Source organism: Capsella rubella, unplaced genomic scaffold, assembly GCF_000375325.1.
Source record: "Capsella rubella cultivar Monte Gargano unplaced genomic scaffold, Caprub1_0 scaffold_4, whole genome shotgun sequence".
NCBI lineage: Eukaryota > Viridiplantae > Streptophyta > Magnoliopsida > Brassicales > Brassicaceae > Capsella > Capsella rubella.
This window is the reverse complement of record NW_006238920.1, coordinates 13,651,484-13,672,420: the sequence shown is the minus strand read 5'-3', so window position 1 is coordinate 13,672,420 and position 20,937 is coordinate 13,651,484. Positions and strand designations below refer to the sequence as shown.

General features: G+C 36.9%; 4 protein-coding genes across 5 annotated transcripts; 1 reads left to right on the top strand and 3 right to left on the bottom strand.

Annotated features, from left to right (window-relative positions):
* Positions 1–1,333: 1,333 nt before the first annotated feature.
* Positions 1,334–2,295, bottom strand: LOC17890380 (ethylene-responsive transcription factor 13). The gene has a single exon (XM_006294853.2). The coding sequence runs from the start codon at positions 2,227–2,229 to the stop codon at positions 1,516–1,518; it is 714 nt and encodes a 237-aa protein (XP_006294915.1). The 5' UTR covers positions 2,230–2,295; the 3' UTR covers positions 1,334–1,515.
* A 3,221-nt stretch (positions 2,296–5,516) lies between these two features.
* LOC17888212 (nitrate regulatory gene2 protein) lies at positions 5,517–9,300 on the top strand. The gene is made up of 4 exons (XM_006293649.2): positions 5,517–6,857; positions 6,967–7,151; positions 7,247–7,470; positions 8,234–9,300. The coding sequence occupies exons 1-4, from the start codon at positions 5,678–5,680 to the stop codon at positions 9,018–9,020; spliced, it is 2,376 nt and encodes a 791-aa protein (XP_006293711.1). The 5' UTR covers positions 5,517–5,677; the 3' UTR covers positions 9,021–9,300.
* A 512-nt stretch (positions 9,301–9,812) lies between these two features.
* Positions 9,813–13,277, bottom strand: LOC17888875 (serine/threonine-protein kinase D6PKL2). 2 transcript variants are annotated; one of them, XM_006293665.2, is made up of 3 exons: positions 12,972–13,277; positions 11,065–12,510; positions 9,813–10,967 (listed from the first exon to the last, which is right to left on the bottom strand). In XM_006293665.2, the coding sequence occupies exons 2-3, from the start codon at positions 12,465–12,467 to the stop codon at positions 10,067–10,069; spliced, it is 2,304 nt and encodes a 767-aa protein (XP_006293727.1). In that variant the 5' UTR covers positions 12,468–12,510; positions 12,972–13,277; the 3' UTR covers positions 9,813–10,066. The 2 variants fall into 2 exon arrangements, with proteins under 2 accessions (XP_006293727.1, XP_006293728.1); XM_006293666.2 differs by having other exon boundaries at positions 11,065–12,502.
* Positions 13,278–18,123: 4,846 nt separating this feature from the next.
* LOC17889435 lies at positions 18,124–19,502 on the bottom strand. Its single transcript, XM_006294970.2, has 5 exons — positions 19,427–19,502; positions 19,156–19,267; positions 18,976–19,046; positions 18,760–18,846; positions 18,124–18,678 (listed from the first exon to the last, which is right to left on the bottom strand). The coding sequence occupies exons 2-5, from the start codon at positions 19,253–19,255 to the stop codon at positions 18,346–18,348; spliced, it is 591 nt and encodes a 196-aa protein (XP_006295032.1). The 5' UTR covers positions 19,256–19,267; positions 19,427–19,502; the 3' UTR covers positions 18,124–18,345.
* Between the last annotated feature and the right edge of the window lie 1,435 nt (positions 19,503–20,937).

Below are 20,937 nucleotides of genomic sequence, written 5' to 3'. Positions count from 1 at the left end.
TATATATATGATCTTATCTTAAAGGGAAAGAACGGGTACAAAAAGGGAACGGGTAATTTTTAAAAAAGTATCTAAATTATTTCTCATCAAAAACAAGAAGATATAAAAAAATTTGGAAACTTCAATTCAATTTTAGCTTTCAAATATCTAATAACGGGTATGATACATGAATATGAAATTTTAAATAGCAAAAGTAAGTTTCTAAGTACTTAAATATTTCGAATATCGGATAATTTAGAAAATAAAAGGTATATCTTAACTATGTCTAATAACATGCAAGAAGACATATTATTTATTCATGTGGGTGGACCAAAATATTTTAATTTGTTGCACGACATGCATAGTGAACGGGTTTGACTCTCTTGACATCTATATTTAAGTTATTTTATTCAAAAGTTTTAATGTTTTCTATTGTTTTATGTGATGTGATAGTTCACAAATTTAATTGATTTCTAACTCATCATTAATTTGATTAACACTCGATTCGGATCTCTTATAATGTAGATCCGAATATTGTAAACTCACTGATAAACTTAAGTTTAGCAATGAACCCCGCACGTACGTGCGGGTCCATCCCTAGTTATTAATTAGTTTCGTCAATAGCAAAGGTTCACCGGAATGTTGATGATGCATTCTAGAGAAGTTGACGATCGAGTAGATGACTGTTGAATAAGAAACCAAAGAGATTAATTAAGAACCAATCACAATTCCCATTGGCTTCAGTTAATCAAAGCTTCCTAGCTAGTGTGGTTGGACAAACTTAAAGCAAAATTCACCTAAACATTCTGCATCCTAATAATAAAATACTACATCTTCAACAGTCTTTGTTTTCAAACCTTCAAACTTAATATTACATATTTGTTACACATAAATAATCATTTATATCTTAAATCATAACAACAAGCTAAGGGCTGCGCAAAATAGGAAGGAAAAACAAATAAAAATGAGAGACAACGACAGTAGAAAACGTGATCATTGTGATCAATACCAAAATAATGCGGAAATAAAAATATCCAAACGAGAAATTGCCCTCTTCAACGTCGACATGTATCAAGAAATATCAAAGAATTTTCTTTCACCTCTAACAAAAAATGTTACTAATAAAAACGCAAGTGATATTATTTGAAAAATTCTCTTTGGCCATTTCCTATTACAGTATAATAGTATATAGATAGATATGCACGCACCTCTATGTGTTTCTTTTAGTAACCCATACATCGAGTCAGGTGACATTGTCATCATCTCTATGTCAATGAAATATTGAATATCACACTAGAAAAGACATAGAAGTCTTCAAACTTGTTACACTATGGAATCGAAAAGAAAAAATAAATTAAAACAAACCTCCACATATATATATATATATATAGTTTCCATCACATGACATATGATCATGATCAAAACCTCTTTAAGTCATGGATCAAATGGTTCATATTACAAAGCAAACTCGATAAATCAAATTTTTGCTTATTCAATCTTTTTTTTTATTTTTAAGTCTTTAGTTAATGAAACTAATCATATCCGATTATACTCAGATTGATCCATTAATGAACTACCATCGAAGCAAAACTGATCCACCGTGAAATCCAACTCCGGAACTACGAACCTAGACTCGCCATCTTCCACGCTGCTCTCCGTCTTCTGCTCCGGCGATAACTGTTCGGATACATTCGGCTCCGGCGAGCGACGGCGAGGTCTAATCCTAACCGGCTCGTATTTACAAGAGCCGATCAAATGCGGGAAGTTAAGCTTAGCCTTGGATCCCCTAAGCTGAAACGCCGCTCGGTCGTAAGCCACCGCCGCGTCCTCCGGCGTCTCGTAAGTCCCGAGCCAAACCCTAGCTCCGTTCTTCTTCGGATCCCTTATCTCCGCCGCGAACTTCCCCCACGGCCTCCTCCTCACCCCTCTGTACTGCATCCCCTTCTGCCTCGGCGCGTGCGATCCACTCGCTTTCGCGGTAGGCTTCTCTTCTCTGACGAAAACCTCCTCCGCCGGAGAGGAAACGGGAGGAACGACAGGTGTCCAGCCGGAGCTAACGGCGTCACGGAGAGTGTTGTAGATAGCCATGTCTTGTGAGTCGTCGACACTTAACGGCAAATCGCTCCAGTTATCGTTTAAGATAACGTTGCTGAAACTCGGGTTACGGAAGAACATCTGTGACTGTGAGTTGACGCCGTTACTGACGGATTCAGATGAGCTTACCGAGTCGCTGTAATTAAAACCAGACATTTAAGTTTAATGACCTTGATGAGAGAGTGTGGATTAAGACTTAAGAGAGAGTGTTTCTTTTTTTTATCGGTTTGTACAGTTATGATTGATTTGTCTGGGAAACGAATGAAGTGGAGAAATATAAATACTCGTGAGAGGGGTTTATAAAGGTAATGGACTGAGAAGGTCCATGGAAGGTTCTTTCAAGCTCTCATACGATGTCGTTCGTTGGGGACAGTTGTTACGTTCTTAGAAGATTCATTTTTTTTTTTTTTTTTTTTGCCTCGTTCTATATTAATAAATAGGACAGCGACAAGAATATATTAGTTTGTTTGGGACTAGAAATTGGTCGTTGGTCTTTCTTTATTTTTCTATATTTGTACTTGTTGTCATTTCAAATCTATAGAATCCAGAAGATTGATGTTATATTTACCAAAATATGTAGTTTATTTAGTTTAAGAAAGTAGTAGGTTAACATTTGTTTATCATTTAGCTCTACGATAATATGTGTTTAATTATGACGAATTTTCTAAAAGTGATTGAATTGATATTATTCTTTCAATACAGTAATTTTCTAATACCGATTAATCACCAAGAAGGCAAGAAGAGTCGAGAGGTATTAAAAACCAACAAATCAATTTAAACGATTTGGAATTTTACTTATTTTTTTGGACCAATTTAACTTGTTTAGGGTCATGATCCTTGGTTAAGACATGCCATGCCACTTAATTTTGGTTATAAATATAAAAACTAAAGATATTGGCTAACTTAACTCAAATGCTCATATCTTTGGATGTAAAAATCAACTACCTGTTGACTGCTAAAAACATACTTATAATAGTTTTTTTCTGGATTACAATATAATTAATTGTTTTCTTTACTCGAGCATCATATATATTAGTTTACTAAAGTCAAAATTTGTAACGTTTTCAATATTCAACACGAAGAAAAGAAAAAGAAAGGAGAGAAGAGAAGAGTTGTTTTCATAAAATACTTGAAACGTGCAGCAACACAGGAGTGGGAAGTCAAGAAAGCTAATGGAAATAAAACAAGATTCGTTAGAGAAGACGAGTTATCTAACACAGCACTGTGTATTATTAAGTACATGATAATACAAAAAAAAAAAATTTAAGTACATAATACAAAAAAATATTTCCGGTATATATGGAATTGAGTATAGGTACCACCAAATCAATAAACAAAACATACGATTTTATTCTTGGTTTCTTTATAGGATTTAATAAAGTATAATAATAATACGCTCTCAAATTTTCCTATTAACACAGTAATAACAAACAAATCGGAAATGACATAACTTTCACGTGCTGAATGTGATTTAAAAATATTAATTAAAATCTTGACGTCTAAAGTTTAATAAAGTCGACGCACTGTGACTGTCAAAGACACGTTTTGTTAGTTGCCACTTTTGTTTTCTTCGCTCTCTCTATTCCCGTTCGTTCGTTTCTTTCGTTGTAACATCATCACTTATATAAAGACAAAACTGGTGATAAACGTTTATTTAATTATTCTTAGTTATCCGAATATTAAAAAAAAAACAAAAACAAAAACAGTGAAGAAGATACGTTGTCACTCTTTTGTCTAATGTTTACGTTATCATCACTTTATAAAAAAACTCAGCAGTGGGTTCTTCTACTTCTTCTTCTATATTCGATGTGTTTCAGTAATGGGCCAAGGACCAAATAGGTGATATCGAAAGCCCGTTATAGTCGGCTCGATCCAAAATCAAGTGGTGTTGTTGTTGTAATAGGGACCAACGTCCAACGCAACGATTTGGACTATATTATAAGACAACAGTCCACATGGCTGCTTCGGATCCCTTATTATAATGTATGATTTTGGTTTTTCAAGTATTGATTCCTTTCAGCATAAATCTTTATTTTATTTTTAAAGAATCATTGTAGAAGTGACCCCTTATATCGTTGAATACTATAGTATAAACACTAATTAATTACCAGACGTTATTAACACAGTTTGGAAAACAAATTAACCACTCTTGATTCACCTAGAGAATAAAATTGGCATCACAGATCGGAAAAGCGTTGTCAAGAAGAAGATCTATATATGAATCCTCTCAAAAATCTAAAACCTAAGAATATTCGTAATCAAAAAGATTACAGCCAAAAAGAGATAAGCATGATACAAAAAAGTTGTGCTTTTCTTAAAGGGTCAATAAAATTTTGTTAAAAATTCAGTTGGGTCACTTTCGAAGGTGTTGACGTCTCCACTCTCCACACACTCGATATATCAATTCTTATCTTTTGTGGATTTCTTCACATTGTTTGTATTATTTACTTGGCCATCTTGGTTGTCTCATACGTTTGATAATTGGTGATTCTGGAATACAAAACAAGGTGAAAATATGATATAAATAGTTTCAAGTTTTTGCTTAATTAAATCCCAAAAGAAAACAAAAGTAGGCACGTTACATTTACGGAGAAGCAACCAAAGCATGTATCCATTAAAAAAGCTAGAAGGCGAATTAGATGCTCGTCCAGGGAGCATCCCAAGCTCCACTTTACCAACAACAACAACAACAAAAAAAAAAAAAAAATCGAACAATGCATGTGTAAATATACTAAAAATGTAATATTCCTTTTCCATGTCGTCGTCGGTTTTTTACTTTTCACCGTCGCTGACTAACCTCTTGTACAAATGCATATTGTTTCCCCCTTTTTTAGTGGATCTTCTACAAAACGGTGTGAAAGACTCTTTCCATCGACATTTTACTCCGTTTTCAAACTCGGAGAGTAGACATCTTGCCGTTTTAGCCAACGACTAATAATTTCCCCTAAAGACTCAAATCTTTCCATTCTCAGATTTGTAATTACGTTTTAATAATATTACTAGTTTTTGACTAATACTTCAACTTTGGTCTTTCCAGATTTAATCCACTACCTACCCAAACCACAATAAACGACACAAAAGCATCCTTTTATATTTGTTTTTTCTCTTCTCAGTTCTCATTATTTACATCTACGTCAACCGACGCACCATCTTTAATTTTAAAATAATCAACAAATAAAATGGTATTATCAAATTTTAAAAACTCTTTTATACTACTAGTGGCCAAATTTGTATACTGCATTAAACTATAACTTGGTGGGAAATCATATTTTAGTTTTAACAAAATGGCAAAAAAAAATAAACACTAGTCCAGGACCAGGTTAATGACAGTCACTGACTCGTTATCAGTACTTACTTTAGGAAAAATAAAATAGAAAAGGAACCTTTTATATTATAATATTTAAAATTAAATGAAAGAGAGAGAGAAGTAAATAGAGCAATGTACAGTCAAAGAGTCCGATCAAGTGGAAACAGCTAAGAACTTTCTCCCCCATTCCTTTTGTGTGATTCTCAATTGAAATTTAATAATGCACAACACTACCGCGGTGACTCCACGCGCCGCCTATCGTTAACCGTTGTTTTAAGTTTACTCAGACGAGAAACCATGGGATGTGCAGCGTCCAAGCTCGATAATGAGGATACAGTACGGCGGTGCAAAGATCGCCGCCGTCTCATGACGGAATCTGTTAACGCACGGCATCACCTCGCTGCAGCTCACGCAGATTACTGTAGATCGCTTCGTCTCACTGGATCTGCTCTCTCTTCCTTCGCCGCTGGTGAGCCTTTAGCTGTGTCGGATCAGACTCCGGCTGTTTTTCTCCACACTCCTCCTCCTCCGCCGTCTCAACAACACTCTTCTGCTAAATTTGTACCGCCGTCACCTGCTCCTTCTTCGGTCTATACTCCACCGCCGGCTCCTCCTTCACGGTCTCCTTCCGTTGCTAGCTCGAAACTACCTCCAATTCTTACAGCATCATCTAATCGGCGCCGGAAACAGCAACAGCAACCTAAGTTGCCTCATATTCTCTCGAGTCCTTCGTCTAGTGAGAGATCCAATTTCATGCCGAGTTTCTTCCCTACTGCTTACCAGAACTCTACGTACTCAGCCACTCCTTCTCAAGCTTCATCTGTGTGGAATTGGGAAAACTTCTACCCTCCTTCACCTCCTGATTCTGAATTCTTTAACCGGAAATCCCAAGAGAGACAACAACAACAAAACCGTTACGGCGATCTGGGTGATGGAGATGATACTGAAACAGAAAGATCGGAGCATGATTTTTTCCATATGAAGAAGCAGAAGCAGTTCGAGTCTATGAATAGTGCGGTGGAAGAGGAAGAGGAGACTGAGAGAGAGGAAGTTCAGTGTAGCGAATGGGACGATCACGATCATTACAGCACGACGAGCTCATCCGACGCCGTGGAGGAGGAGGAGGACGAAGAGGAGGATAGAGAATCAGTGTCTGAGATTGGGACTCGTTCCGACTTCGGATCTTCTGTGAGGACTAGTTCGATGAGACGGGAGTACCACCAGAAGCCGCCCCAACCAATGCCGCAGGAGTATGCAAGTGTTGCACAAGAGAAGTATAGCAAACCAGATGATGCGACGACGTCTTCTGGCAGCTACAGAGGCGGAGGAGAGATGGTGGTGAGGCATAGAGATTTGAAAGAGATTGTTGATGCTATCAAGGAGAATTTCGACAAGGCTGCCTCTGCCGGTGACCAAGTTTCTCAGATGCTCCATCTTGGCAGGGCTCAGCTTGATCGCAGTTTCAGCCAATTGAAGAGTCAGTTTGATTCATTCATCTATATCTCGCTTGATAGCTTTGAATTAGTTCAGTTGTGAACGCAATTTGGAAGCTGATTTGATTTTGCATTGTGAATTTCGTGTTTTAGAGACGGTGATTCATTCGAGTAGTGTATTGAGCAACCTGAGCTCAACCTGGACCTCAAAGCCGCCATTGGAAGTCAAGTACAGACTTGACACAACCGCATTGGACCAACCGGGAGGCCCCAAGAGCCTATCTTCCAGTCTAGACCGCCTCTTGGCATGGGAAAAGAAACTCTATGAGGAAGTCAAGGTCTCTACTCTTTATTCAATCAGTTTCTTTTCTTGTTTTTCATTTCTCGTAGGATTTGGGTTCACTTATTATTGGAGATATGAATGAACTTTCAGGCTAGGGAAGGGTTGAAAATTGAGCACGAAAAGAAGTTGTCAAAGCTTCAAAGCCAAGAGTACAAGGGAGAGAATGAGATCAAGTTAGACAAGACAAAGGCCTCTATAACGAGGTTACAGTCTCTTATAATTGTTACTTCTGAGGCCGTCAGCACAACTTCTACTGCAATTATCCGCCTTCGAGATACTGATCTTGTCCCGCAGCTAGTTGAACTCTGTCATGGGTAAGTTTGCATTATTTGAATTAAATTGAATTATCTAATTTAAGCTAATTGTGTATCAATGATTATATGATATCATATGGCCTATTAGTTGCACTTCTACCAGCTGCTTGCATTGACAAATCTGTATCATAATTTACTCATAAAAGTCCGTAGGTATACTTCCACCAACTTTCACATATTTTAAAGAAACTTGTGGACTCATCAAGTAGGTAAACATTAGTTAAAGCATTTGCTAGCTTCAGCAGTTAGTTAGCCCATGACTTGCTTAAGCTATTCTGTAGAATTGTGAATTCACTAATATTATTGGCTGCTTTTTAGATTGAGACAAAGATCCTTAATTCTCTTAAATATTTTAGGCTTTTGGGCTTTTATAGCTTGTCCTAACCAAGTAACAACTAACAAGTAAGCTACTAAATTGGTGATCATGTCTTTGCCTAAATTACCCAGGTTGAGTATTATGATCAGACTTATTGGCTAATATCAAGTTCTTATTTCTGGTATACATCGTTTTAAATAGAGATTAGATACAGATCTTTCCCAATGTGAGTGGCATTGTGATTTAGAGCCTGTAAAGGTCCCTAACCAAGTTTCAAGTGTGGTTAGTTGTAGTAACGCCGAAAACGAGAGAGATAAAAAAACCATTTTCTAAGAGTCTAAAGACTATGCTTGAGTATTTTGCTTGATTCTATCAATTGTGCAGTATAGGCAATTTGCTTTAAACATCAGAAAGTTACACGCTAATCTCTGACATTTCCTTGTGTAGCTTCATGTACATGTGGAAATCAATGCATCAGTTCCACGAGATTCAGAACACCATTGTACAGCAAGTTCAGGGGCTCATTAACAGGTCAGGCAAAGGGGAATCAACATCTGAACTACACAGACAAGCAACACGTGACTTGGAAACAGCTGTGTCTTTATGGCACACTAGTTTCTGCCGGCTGATTAAATTCCAACGGGACTTCATACATTCGGTTCAAGCCTGGTTCAAGCTAACTCTTCTTCCAGTTTGCCAAGACGACAATCCCAGGCACAAAGAGCCAGTAGACGCTTACGCATTTTGTGATGAGTGGAAGCTTACTCTAGACCGAGTCCCAGACACAGTGGCTTCCGAAGCAATCAAAAGCTTCATCAATGTTGTTCACGTGATATCCGCAAAACAGTCTGAGGAACTAAAGATAAAGAAAAGAACCGAAACAGCATCGAAGGACCTTGAGAAGAAAGCTTCCTCGCTTAGAAACATCGAAAGGAAATATTATCAGTCATATTCCACGGTCGGGTTTGGTCTCCCAGATTCAGGACCAGACAATGGACACGTGTTAGACGCTCGGGACCCGCTCACAGAGAAAAAGTTAGAGCTAGGAGCGTGCCAGAGGAGAGTGGAGGAAGAAATTCTGAAGCATTCAAAGGCAATAGAAGTAACAAGAGCCATGACTCTGAATAACTTACAGACAGGTTTACCTGGTGTGTTCCAAGCTTTAACGAGTTTCTCTGCTCTGTTCACGGAATCTTTACAGACGGTATGCACTCGCTCATACTCCATCAAATAGCACACTTAATTAAATACCTCTGCTATACTATATAGTTGGAAAATACAAGACTATATAGTTACAATTTTCCTATCGTTATTTCTGCTTATTTCGGGCTTGGTTGTTTGATATAGTTGCTTGGTTATTGTTTATTTCTGCAAAGAAAATGTATATATGTGGAGTCTCTAGGACTTGGCTTTTGCTTCTGGTAATGAAATGTGGGGATTTTTGTTCATTACTCAGCTACAGCCTACATGTTGGAATGAAATGAATAAAGAACAATCTCTTGCTTTGTCTGATAGATACGTAATAGCAGGTGTTGATTACTATCTAGGATGAGCCTCGAACGTCTCCTTTTGGCATGAGAGACTTGGTCGGTTACTGTCTCTATTTCAGTGGGTCTGTTTTCATCGGATTCCCACAGAAAAAAGAGTGGGATCTGAGTCTGACAAGTGATCATTTCTCTTCTTTGGCTGAAGCACATAGAGTCCTTGGTAGGCTAGGGTCTACGGATTACGGTTAACAAAACCAAGCGTGGTTTATATCTTTGGATCATAGCCGATTCTATCTATAATATGTTATAGCTGTGATGTTTGATTGTGAACCGACTCTCTTAAACTAAACACACAGACATATGCCATAATCTGTTTGGTTTTGGGATTAGAATAAAATAATTGGATCACTGATTTGGTTCCAGAGGATAACAATTTGTTTTGGGACCACAAAAATGTTCATATAGATGTACTCAAAACATGACAGTGACCTTGACATTACGATCTATTAGTTTACTATGGATACCGACAAACCTAACAGTAGTGTACCAAGGGAGATTCTCTTAAATAATTTCTGACTTGTGGCTTTCCATGTCCTTACAAAAGCTTTGGTTTCATGGAAGAAGGTTTAATCTCCGATACAAACAAAAAGATAGACGACCTAAGTTACTACGAGATATAAACCCCCACTCCTGATCTATTAAAGCTTGAGGCGTGGTTACAATATATATGATTTAAGTGAAATAAAAGACTAAAAATGGCTAAGAAGGAACCAATCACAAACTCTTGGAAGCATCAGAAAAACTCAAAGTCTAGAAATTTACCACCAGATTTCGTGTCTGCTGCTGCAGCTGATACTGCTGGTGGCCCCATCATCCTTTTGCTATTACTACCAAAACCAACTGGATCAATCGGTCCATACTTTGGTGGTGGTTCGGTCTCCATTTGTCTTGGTACTTCAGGGGGTGTGCTACACCTTATCAATGCCCAATTCACACCTTCAAAGAATGGATGCTGCTTTATCTCTGTTGCTCCTCTTTTTGTCCCTAACCTGTTCTTTGGATCTTTCACCAGTAAAGCCTGTATCAAGTCCCGGCCTGCGTAGCTAGTTGCTGGTGACTCAGGGAATTTCAACTGTTCTCCGACTACATTGAACAGAGTAGCTCGATTTCCTGATCCTTTGAACGGGGTTTTCCCATATAGGAGCTCATGCACAAAGATACCAAAAGTCCACCAGTCCACTGCGCTTCCATGTCCTTCTCCTTTGATGATCTCTGGAGCTAAGTACTCGTGGGTTCCAACAAAGGACATGGACCGTGTGTTTGGTTCAGCAACCAGCTCTGGGAGAGAACCGGAGTGTGATTTGAAGAAGTCAGTCTGGGTTTTACGGGACTTGTTCTTTTTGTTTTTGTTTGGGAAGATGCTGCGTGGTAAGAAACATGAGGGCTGGATCATGCAAGCTGAAGTAGGCTCCATACAAGTGGGTTGAACACAGAATGCGCCGCGTCTAGATGGATCTGAGTCGAATGTTTTGATCAGTGTTGGAGAAACTGCGCATCTCAGGGAGAGATCAAAGTCAGAAAGCATTATGTGACCGTCATCTCGAACCAGAACATTCTCAGGTTTCAAGTCTCTGTAAACAACACCGAGCATATGGAGATACTCGAGCGCTAGCAAGACCTCTGCAGCATAAAACCTGGCCAAAAGAAAACAAGTTAAACATCTAAAGAAAGTGAGAAAACGGTGAATGATACTTAGCTTCTGTAATATTGAAACTGAGAGTGAAAACATACCGAGCAGCATACTCTGAGAAATGCTTCCCGGGCTGGCGTTGCCTTAAGGTGTGCAGATCACCTCCAGGGCAGTATTCCATGACCAAACACGAGAATCTGTCTGTCTCAAAATGAGTGTACAATGTTGGTAGAAATGGATGATCCAATAGCTGTAAGATATCCCTCTCTGTCTGAGCTCGATTCAACTTCTTCCGGTTCTCAAGAGACGCTTTATCCATCACTTTGACAGCAAAATGACACCGAGTTCCGCTCAACTCAGCCAGATAGACACTCCCAATGTCACCACAGCCTAACCGTTTCAGTAACTTGAAGTGGCTCATTCCCAAAATCCCATCGCGAGTCCGGATAGCCAAGATAGCATTCCACCAAGGATCATTCCCTTTGTGTGGCTTATTAAGGCTTCCTGTGAAATTGCTCCAGCTGCTCTCTTCGCTTAGGCCGCTACTATCGCTAGCTCTGCTTGCACTTGTCTTGGCACTTTCAAACGAATCCAAAACCATACTGATACTCCTGTCACAATAGTTCTTGTCCATACTAAGCACAACATCGCTCCGCTGCGTAGTACTTGTTGCAGAAGAGCTATTAGCAATGCTCATAGCCCTGGCGAAATTCATACTTTCAACACTACTGCTATGTGGGCTCACATTGGTACTGGGAGGCAGAGAAGCATCCCAAACGCATTCCTTGTCTGAATCTTGGGGTAGCAGAGAGTTTTCTGTGTTCTGTGATGCACGAGCCACAGAAAACGGGGACAGTACTGTGGCAGGTTCCTCGACTATGCTTTCTGCAGGTGAGAGTATTCCAGGGCTTGGCTTCTTTGGAGGCACGCAGAGGGAAAGATCCTCGATAAAGGGACCTTTAGTAGCAGTAGACAGACCCTTGATCAAGCAAACCGAATCAGGTTTGGTCTTTTCGCTGATGGGCACATAAACTGTTGTAATGAGATCCATGTCGTCAGGCTCTGGAGGATGACTAACTCCACGGAAGGAGCTGGAACCAGCTTCCTCAGACATATCATTGCTTCCCTTACAAGTAAGATCATCATCAGCAGGCCCAATTTCTTCAATCTCCAGCAAAGGATACTTGGCTTTCATGGTTCTAACAGAGGAAACAACAGGCTCAAACTCCTGAAAATCATTCATGTCACCACCAAAGTGAGTCATAATGACATCTTCTCTATGCACATTAAGAACTTGGCTAAGTTCTCTCCCCAAGGTCGTAGTTGGATTCGCTGATCTTCCGGTGTTGTTGTATCGAGCAGCACGTTCCCTCAGAGTCTCCAAATGCAAAACCGGGGCATCTCTAGTTTCGAAGTCCATGTATTGTCTTGTTGATAAGTGACCAGAGACAGGACCTTTACTAGGAAGTCTCTTGAGCTCAGCAACTCTTTCCATTTCCAGCATTCATACGATCTTTGAACACCAACTCCCAAATCTCTCTGTATCACTTCAAAAGCACAAATAAATAAATAAAAACGTCAACGAAATCAAAAATCTGAGCTTGAAATTAACAAATGCAGTAGAGAGATAGAAACAAAAGGCACAAACAAATTCGGGACCATATACTAAAATCTTGTCGGCGAATAAATTAAAAACACAAACACAGACGAAATAGAAAAAGAAAGTGGAAAACACACGTGAGAGTTGGGGAATAAACCTCAGGACAAATTCAATCAGTAATGGAATCAGGACAAACGTTAAAGAAGAAGAGAGAGTGTTGTGTGTTTGTGTAAGGTCGCTAAGTAAGTGTTCGATCTGAAATATCCAGAAAGGTTGTCGAGAAAACATCATAGGGATTATACAAAACTGTAGATAAACTTTAATCAATGGTTCTACAACGGAATCGATCAAAAATCCCAAAAAGAAAACGACAAAAGGGAAGAGAGAAATCCAGAAAGAGGAACTAACCGGAAACAAAGAGAAACGATTACCGGCGAGATCGAGAGATTAATTGCCCGGTACAATGTAGCTATAACACTGGAAAATGGTTACAAAGGAAGAGACTCTCTTTTTTATTTTGGGTGTTGCCTGAGGAAAAGTAAAGAAATCGGATTGAAGCAAAGAGACGATGAACAAAGGGAAAGAAAAGAAACTCAAAGGCTCGAGAAACGAGAGAGGAGTGAGACTCCGATTTGGGGAAGACTTGAGATGAGAGAGAGCTCTCTCCTCTCTCTCAAAGGCTTTTGCTTTATGTGTGTGTCTGTGTGGGCGCTATCTCTCTCTCTAGCTGCTGTGGTGCGACTACTTCTGACGGTAACGGAGCAAACTTTTTTTTTTTGTTTTTCTCATTTAATTAAAATATTGAAAATTATTATTATTATTAAAAATGGCAAAAGAGAGAGAGATAGTGGGACCCAGAGTGTGTAGGGCCAAATAATTAAAGTAGGACCCACAGGTGTTCCTTCTTCTACCTACATTTATATTTACTAAAAAAAATACAACAACAAATTTCTATGAGACGTTTCTTTCGTTTGTGATGCTTTTGATCAAAACGTTTTTTTCTTTTTTTCATGTATGTATGAGAGAGAGATTCCTTTTACTTTTTTCTACATATCATTTTCTTCTTCTTCTTCGGATCGATGTAATGAATCAATCAGAGTATTGAGTTTCAAGTGTTCATCAGTTGTTTGTGTTTAGACTCCATATATAATATCATCTTCTTGCATTATATATTGTGAGCCTGTTGGTTCGATGAAAAAAGGGTGGTGTCATATGAAAACAATAGTTGTATTTGTTCTACTCATAGACAAAGAAAAAAGTAATGATACATTTACTTACATACACTAGAGATGAAGAAACTATTCCTTTTGTTCTCCTTATTTAGAAGAAGAAAAAAAAATAGAGAATAGTGAAAGAAAGAAAGAAAGAAAGAGACAAAAGAATCAAAGCCCTTGTGGGATTTGTGAACAACCAACACTTTTTTGACCCACCCCATCGCTATATATCTATTCATTCATTTTTTAGCTTTCTTCTTATTTTTCTCACCATTTCCCATCACTTTTCTTCTTTCTTTCTTTCTTTCTTTTTTTCTCTCTCTCTTTTCTTTTTCCTCTACTCAAGAATTTGTCTTCATTTGAACATGTGTTTCCTTATCAATTTTTTTTAATATAGTAAGACACTTGAAGAAGAACAAGTGAAAACAGAAAGCAAAACAATGAGTGGAGTTAGTGCCTTAGCTTATACAGAAAATGTGATAAATAACAAGAATCAGTGGGAACTTCAATTACCTACTGATACAAATACATATATGTACACTTATGAATCATCACATATCTTTAAAATCATTATGATGAGTTGCATGGGTTTTTTTATATATATGAATAGAGAGACTTGATGATATTAGTTACAAATGTTGTTCCCAACAAATCATTTAAGGACAAGTATACATACATATATACAATATAGACATATAATGACACACATATAGGCAATAGTTTCTTGAAAAATTAAAATTAAAAAGTCACTAGTGTAATTAATTATTGTCTCTCCAAATTCCACTAATTTGTCTGCTCTCTCTCTCTCTCTTTATGCAGATATGTTTATATTGGAACAGTTGAGGTTTCTATTGACATTATGTGTTTGAAAGCAATCATTAGTGGACACAGTACTGTTTTTGCTAGTTATTAAAGAAATGGAATAAAATTATGGAGTATAATATGGGTCTTAATTTCAGCAATAAGAATAGTATACTGTTTTTTCGTGATTAAAGAAAACAATGTGGGTGGACCTCGACGCTCTAATCATGGTGGGCTTAGTGACTGATGCTTTATTTGTCTGCAAAGTAAATAAAAGCTGCGACGATTAATTCTTGTTTTTCTAAAGATTAAATTACCACACTGCTAATTACTAGTATAATGTATTAAAAATAATCTTAAGCAAACTATAATAGTAATACATTACTTTGGAAAGCTGAGTTGAAAATTCTCTGAACAAAAGAAAAAACAAAAATTATAAGCAAACAGAGATAGCTGTCGGCTTAGGGAGTCAAAAAGACGGTAGTACCCTTTATTGTTTAGAGAGAGACGAGAGACGAGGTTCGGGTGTGAAGGGTAGAATAGGTATTACGGATCAGGTGGATTGCGCATGGATTGAGGAGATCTATCTATGTTTTGTTTGGGGACAGTTTTATCTTCTTTTTTTATCACTCTCTCTAAACCCAAACGGTCCAAAACACATGCAGTGTCTCGTCCTTTTTAATTCTTACACTTTATTTTTTCTTCTTCTTGTTTTTTTTTTTTTGGGTTAAATAATCGCTTAAGACAAAATTTTAATGTCCTTAAGAAACATGCCTGTATAGTACCGATCGAATCCTGTAGTTTTAACTGAAATCTTGTCTCTGACATATATGTTCAATAGTGTAAAAATTAAAATATTTTCCCATGACTTCTGTTTAAAAATATAGTGAAACAACTGCAAAGTTGTCAAATGATGGTTTTCTTATATATGTAGATTCATCAATCTTTTAAAAGACACATTTTTAAGGTTTGTTGAGTTGATACAAAGACCAAAGTGAATATTATCTACAGAAAAGTCATCTAAAACGCATGCAAGTTTTTGTGTAAACATTGATTAATCATACCTTCTCTTCTTTTTCTTTTTTTTTGTCAACCATTGAATAATGATACTGATATTCGTTTTTAATTAAGTTATCTATCTCATAGTGATATCTCCAAATTTTCAAATTACACTCATAAATACCAATACCGTAGGTAATGATTAAGTATTTGATATTTTAATAATGTGGGTGTATTAGTTGGTTATGTGGGAAAAAAAAATCAATGGGTGTGAATGTGGGGTGCTAAGACCATCCTCAATGCTGAATCTTAACCTGATCCTTAGCTAATTCTAATTAAAATTTAATACATAATTCAACCCTATATATAAGATAGGGTACCTTATATAAGGTACTAAAGAAATTATAAGATTCACTTTTTTCAGTTAAATTATTAAAGAAATCATAAAATTAATTTTTAAAGCTTATGCATTGAGGATGCTCTAACTATAATAGGTGGGGGCTTGAATCTGAGCCTTCTCTTCTCCCTTTTCCAAAAGCACTAAGAAGAAGAAAAAAATAAAGAGAGAAGGGGTTTGAAAACTTTGAACACAAAACAAAAATAGACGTATCGAAACAATACAAAGTGAAAAAGCAATCACACCACCATTCTTAAATTTTGGACTCTCTTCTGTGATTCCATTCTCATCACCATTATGCTTTATTCTTTCCTCTTCACTCACATCATTTATTTCTCATATTCAAAATATTCCTCCATTTATTTAGTTGAATAAGCATATGGTGAGTCATACATAGGTCTCTAATGGTATGATTGATTTGGATCAAACTTAAACATAAAAATATGGCCAAGTCTAATTCCATCATTTGGCCAATAATTTTCACTTTTTTTTTAATTGAACTACATTCAGCACTATTTGATACATTTTGGCTATGCATGAATTTTTTTTTATCGATCCACCACAAAACATTTATAGAAACCATGGATCTACTCAAGATCCGTAACACTTTACATTTTTTTAAAGAATTCGAAAGCCGACGTGATTCAAATGGCCCAAGATTTGCATTCGAAAGCCAACGTGATTAAATGGTCCAAGATTTGCATCCAAACTTAATCTAGACCAAGCCCATCTATTATATTATAATAAGGCCTGTAATCTTTCTATTCCAGGTATTTATCTTTTTTAAAATAAAGGACAATCGTTCGAGTTTATCATATGCTGTACGTCGCAAAAGATGATTGGTAGCTATTAGGATCCGTTACCAAACGCAAGTCGCTTGCTGCCTTCGATAGTTTTTTGATTAATCACCATAATGGTAGTAACCTTACACCATTAAAAGATTTTTAAACATTTAATTGATTGCAAAGGTGTCCAATGGTTACATTTACACAACATATTAACACTCACGTTTAGGATGTGAAAAAAGTACACGGGTCTTTCTTGCTTTACCCAATATGATAATTTCAAGTTACTACGTCTCTCGTAGTTGGTTATATCACTTGTTGACGTACGTTATGGCCGGTAATATAAATACAAAGAAGTTCGATCTGATATAAGACTTAACCTTATCTAGTAGTACAAGTGTAAGTGTCATCAAGTACTTCTCTAATATCTAATTTGATCTTTTGAGTTAGACATGTATAAATAGTGACAAGAGCTTCAGGCCTTCACCACCATAACTTCTCATCACGGTTTAGGACTCGTACGAAGTGGGAAAAATTGGACGGCGAAGCCAGAGTGTTAATAAAAAAAGCCTAAATGGGTCCGAACTCCAGCTAGGAATTAAAGTGCTATTATGAGAGAGAGAGAGAGAGAGAGAGAGAGAGAGAGAGAGAGAGAGAGAGAGAGAGAGAGAGAGAGAGAGAGAGAGAGGTGACCTCTGGGCACGATCAATAGAAAGCAATACTTCACGTAAAATCAAATCTTATTCGAATCGAAGTACCGAAGTTGAGTAATAATCCACGACTTTCAAACTATCGTTTTCTTCAGTCATCTATAATTATTGGTGATGTAATCATCTAAGCATACGATATTTTTGTCTTTCTTAAGTGGCTCAAATGTGGATGAGGAGGCAAACCAAAAACGGCGGTATTTTTAGGAAAAAAAAAAAAAAAAAAAAAAAAGATTTCGTATTGTGTTTTCAATCGTCCCTTTCCGGCCAAAAAGGTAAGATTCAAAAACGTTATTGACATGAAAATATTATAAACGAGGGTAAAAACATTTTATAAAAAAACGCATGTGATTTGGATAAATTTGGCTGCAATCAGAAAGCAATTGTTTGATAATGAGCCAACAATCTTTCTCCGGTACTCGGCCAGAGTCCACCACAATCATACTACTCTAAGAGTAAGTCCAGCTTAGAGTAGTAAAGATGTCAAATTGAAAATTTTCTTGTCAAAAGTTAAGGATGGTTATTAGTCCCTGTGTCCAAGGAATTAGTATACTGTATAGTTGCAACAAATTAACATTATTGATATTGTCTACATTTTGTACACAATTACAATGTCCATATTGAATTTATCATCCGCAGATCATTTGAATTGGTCCATTGAGTAAAACACACATAATTATTTCCCTTTCGAACTTGTATAGCTACAATCTTTTTAGAAAGGTAAAACTATAACAATCTAAGAATCTTTCTTTTCTACAAACCTCTTAAGGAAAATGAAACACAATCACAAGCAGGTTCAATAGCTGTAACTGCACTCATACTAGGAGAGTATTATGCTTAAAACGCTACTAAACCTTTGCTTCAAAACTTGTTACAGAGCTACCCGGATGACTTGCCTCTCTTCTTACCGCCTCCTTTCTTCTTTCCTTTTTTCTTCTTTTTGCCTCCTTTCTTCTTTCCCTTAGCCTTTAAGCCGCCTCCTTCACCTCCTCCTCCCAAGTTATAGTTCTTACCGTGTTTCTTTATCTTGAAATCTCTGTCACTGGTTCCTGATGAACCGGAACGTAGCAAATGCCTAACATCAAGAACACCTCCCCTGAAATCCCCTACAGTAGACTTCAAGACTCTCTCTTCTGGTGTACGCTTCTTCTCTGCAGGTTTCCTAGTAGACCCACTCCCAAATTGTGCTCCAAATCTCCCGAGGATCAGATTCTGCAATGCACCCAATAACAGGTGAGAAACATATATCGTATTGGATCAAAGGAACAGAGAAGTTCATGATGTAAAAGTCACCTGTTCAAACATCTTCTCTTCTCTGTCTTTCTGTTTCTTCATCTGCACTCGCGCTACACTCAACGGTAGCCTCTGCTTCTTCTGAGGCTGCAATAACATTAAATAAAATCTTACGACCCGCGTAAAAATCATAACCTCAAAACAACAAATCACATATCGAAATAAAAAAAGGTTCTCCCTTACTGCAATAGTTTCAAGTTATGTCAAAAATCTTACCTTTCCACCAAGTTCAGTCACTTTCTTGTTCTCCAATGCTTTCTTATCCTTCCATGTCATATGAGAAGAACCTTAATAGTAAATACAACAACAAGTTCAGCTGAAGTGAACCATAAAACTTGCATCATCACAATACACACAACGATCAAACAGAGAAGAGAAGAGAGAGAGAGTGTATACTAAAGAGTTGAACATCTCTCATAATATTCCTAAAGCTCGAAGCTTGATTGTTAGACTCCATGCCTTCCTTTTTCTTCTCCATTGGCTTACGTTTATACATTTTGATTTGAATCTTTCCTGAGACAAAATTTGAGAGAGGTTACGCATTGAGCTTTACGATTCCGTTCACCTAACTATCCCAATTCGAACATGGATTCTAGATTCCAACTAATCTAGAATCTCATAACCTAATCCCATGTAAGAGTAGGTACTTTAGAGATCGAATACTAACCTGAGACCTGAGGAGTATGCAAAATCACGATTGGTCTGAGAGATGGAGAGTGAAGAGCTTTGCCCAGAGCGTTGATGGAACAACCACAAATCAAAAAGGGGTTTAGGGTTTCAATGGCCGATGTATACTGCGGCGGAGATGGAAAGCTTCGTTTATTAATTTTTTTTTTGTCTTCTTTGGGTTTTTTTTTTTTTTCTTTTTCTTGTTGTTGCAATTTGCAAAAATAAAAGCTATTGGGCTTGTGGGCTTCCCTTTAATAAAACATAAAACGTTTTTGAAATTATACAAGTTTTAAACCTTTAGATTTTTTCCGTGATTTAGCTTATTAATATAATTCATCTTAATTAACTCTGCTATTCTACCCCCAAAAAAAAAAAAAAATTTGCTGCAATTTGATCAATGTATTTATTTATTAATTTCAAGTTTGACACAGAAACTTCACCACACGTGCTATTTTCGACTGAAGGAACTTACATGAGTTCATCTTAATATTTCATTGTCTTTTCAATAATTATATCATAAAAATGTTTTCCTTCTTTTCATTGCCAACTGATGAAACGGTATACTAACTGTCAAACTAATTATGTACAATGTTACCATGAAAAAAAGAGAAATATATAATTAATTAGGATGTATTTATCAAATTATTTCTCTTTCTTATTATTGTATACGATTTTTTTATTTTATTTTTGTATGGAAGAAATGAAGTCACACACATGCATGATACGTTGCATTGGTATGATGTTATCAAACTAATGACAGTCTTCCTTTTCTTATGTCTATTAAAAGCGTACATTCTTTTACATGCTTTGGTCAGAATGCATTATACATTTGCTTTGATCGGAATACATGATGCATGCATTGCTTTGGTTGAAAACTTGAAAAACATGATACATTGCTTTGGTTGGAATACAAGATACATTGCTTTGGTCAGAACTCAGAACACATGATATATACCTTGCTTTGGTTGGAAATTGGGGGGTTTTCAGTTGTTGTCGTCTAATTAATATACACGTACTAACTTAATTAAGGACTTCTAAAATTTTAAAAAGAATAGTCTATCGCATATTCAACTTGGTATACTGTTTTTAGCAAAAAAAAACTTGGTATACTGTTCATACCTCACATGTCACTGGGACTCCGACTAGAAATGTTGAAGTATTGTACGAGCTTGAAAAAAAGAGTAGAAGACTTACGTTTAATTGGGAAACCATATCTACTTTTACAGATTTGTTTTTAGAACGCAGCGTCAGTTCGTACTTTCAAAAAAAAAAAAACCTTTTTCTATAAAAGAAAAGAAAACCAGGAAATGTGAACGTAATTACATATTGAATCGACGGGAGAAGAATAACGTAACCCGTTGCCGTCTTCTTAATATTTAAAAGTCTATTTGAATTTTGACCATCTTCGCGTTTTACTCCACAGTCTACACCACCACGTACGCGAAACTCGACATGGACTTGTTCTTCATTACACATTGTTGACAAAGAATAAAATAAAAAATAACATAG

Coding starts and splice junctions, on each gene's coding strand:
- LOC17890380 (XM_006294853.2), bottom strand. CDS start 2,229: ATGTCTGGTTTTAATTACAGCGACTCGGTAAGCTCATCTGAATCCGTC.
- LOC17888212 (XM_006293649.2), top strand. CDS start 5,678: ATGGGATGTGCAGCGTCCAAGCTCGATAATGAGGATACAGTACGGCGG. Junction 7,152..7,246: donor AACTCTATGAGGAAGTCAAG/GTCTCTACTCTT, acceptor ATGAACTTTCAG/GCTAGGGAAGGGTTGAAAAT. Junction 7,471..8,233: donor CTAGTTGAACTCTGTCATGG/GTAAGTTTGCAT, acceptor TTCCTTGTGTAG/CTTCATGTACATGTGGAAAT.
- LOC17888875 (XM_006293665.2), bottom strand. CDS start 12,467: ATGCTGGAAATGGAAAGAGTTGCTGAGCTCAAGAGACTTCCTAGTAAA. Junction 10,968..11,064: donor TTCTCAGAGTATGCTGCTCG/GTATGTTTTCAC, acceptor TCTTTTGGCCAG/GTTTTATGCTGCAGAGGTCT.
- LOC17889435 (XM_006294970.2), bottom strand. CDS start 19,255: ATGTATAAACGTAAGCCAATGGAGAAGAAAAAGGAAGGCATGGAGTCT. Junction 18,847..18,975: donor TGACTGAACTTGGTGGAAAG/GTAAGATTTTTG, acceptor ATGTTATTGCAG/CCTCAGAAGAAGCAGAGGCT. Junction 18,679..18,759: donor AAGAGAAGATGTTTGAACAG/GTGACTTTTACA, acceptor GGTGCATTGCAG/AATCTGATCCTCGGGAGATT.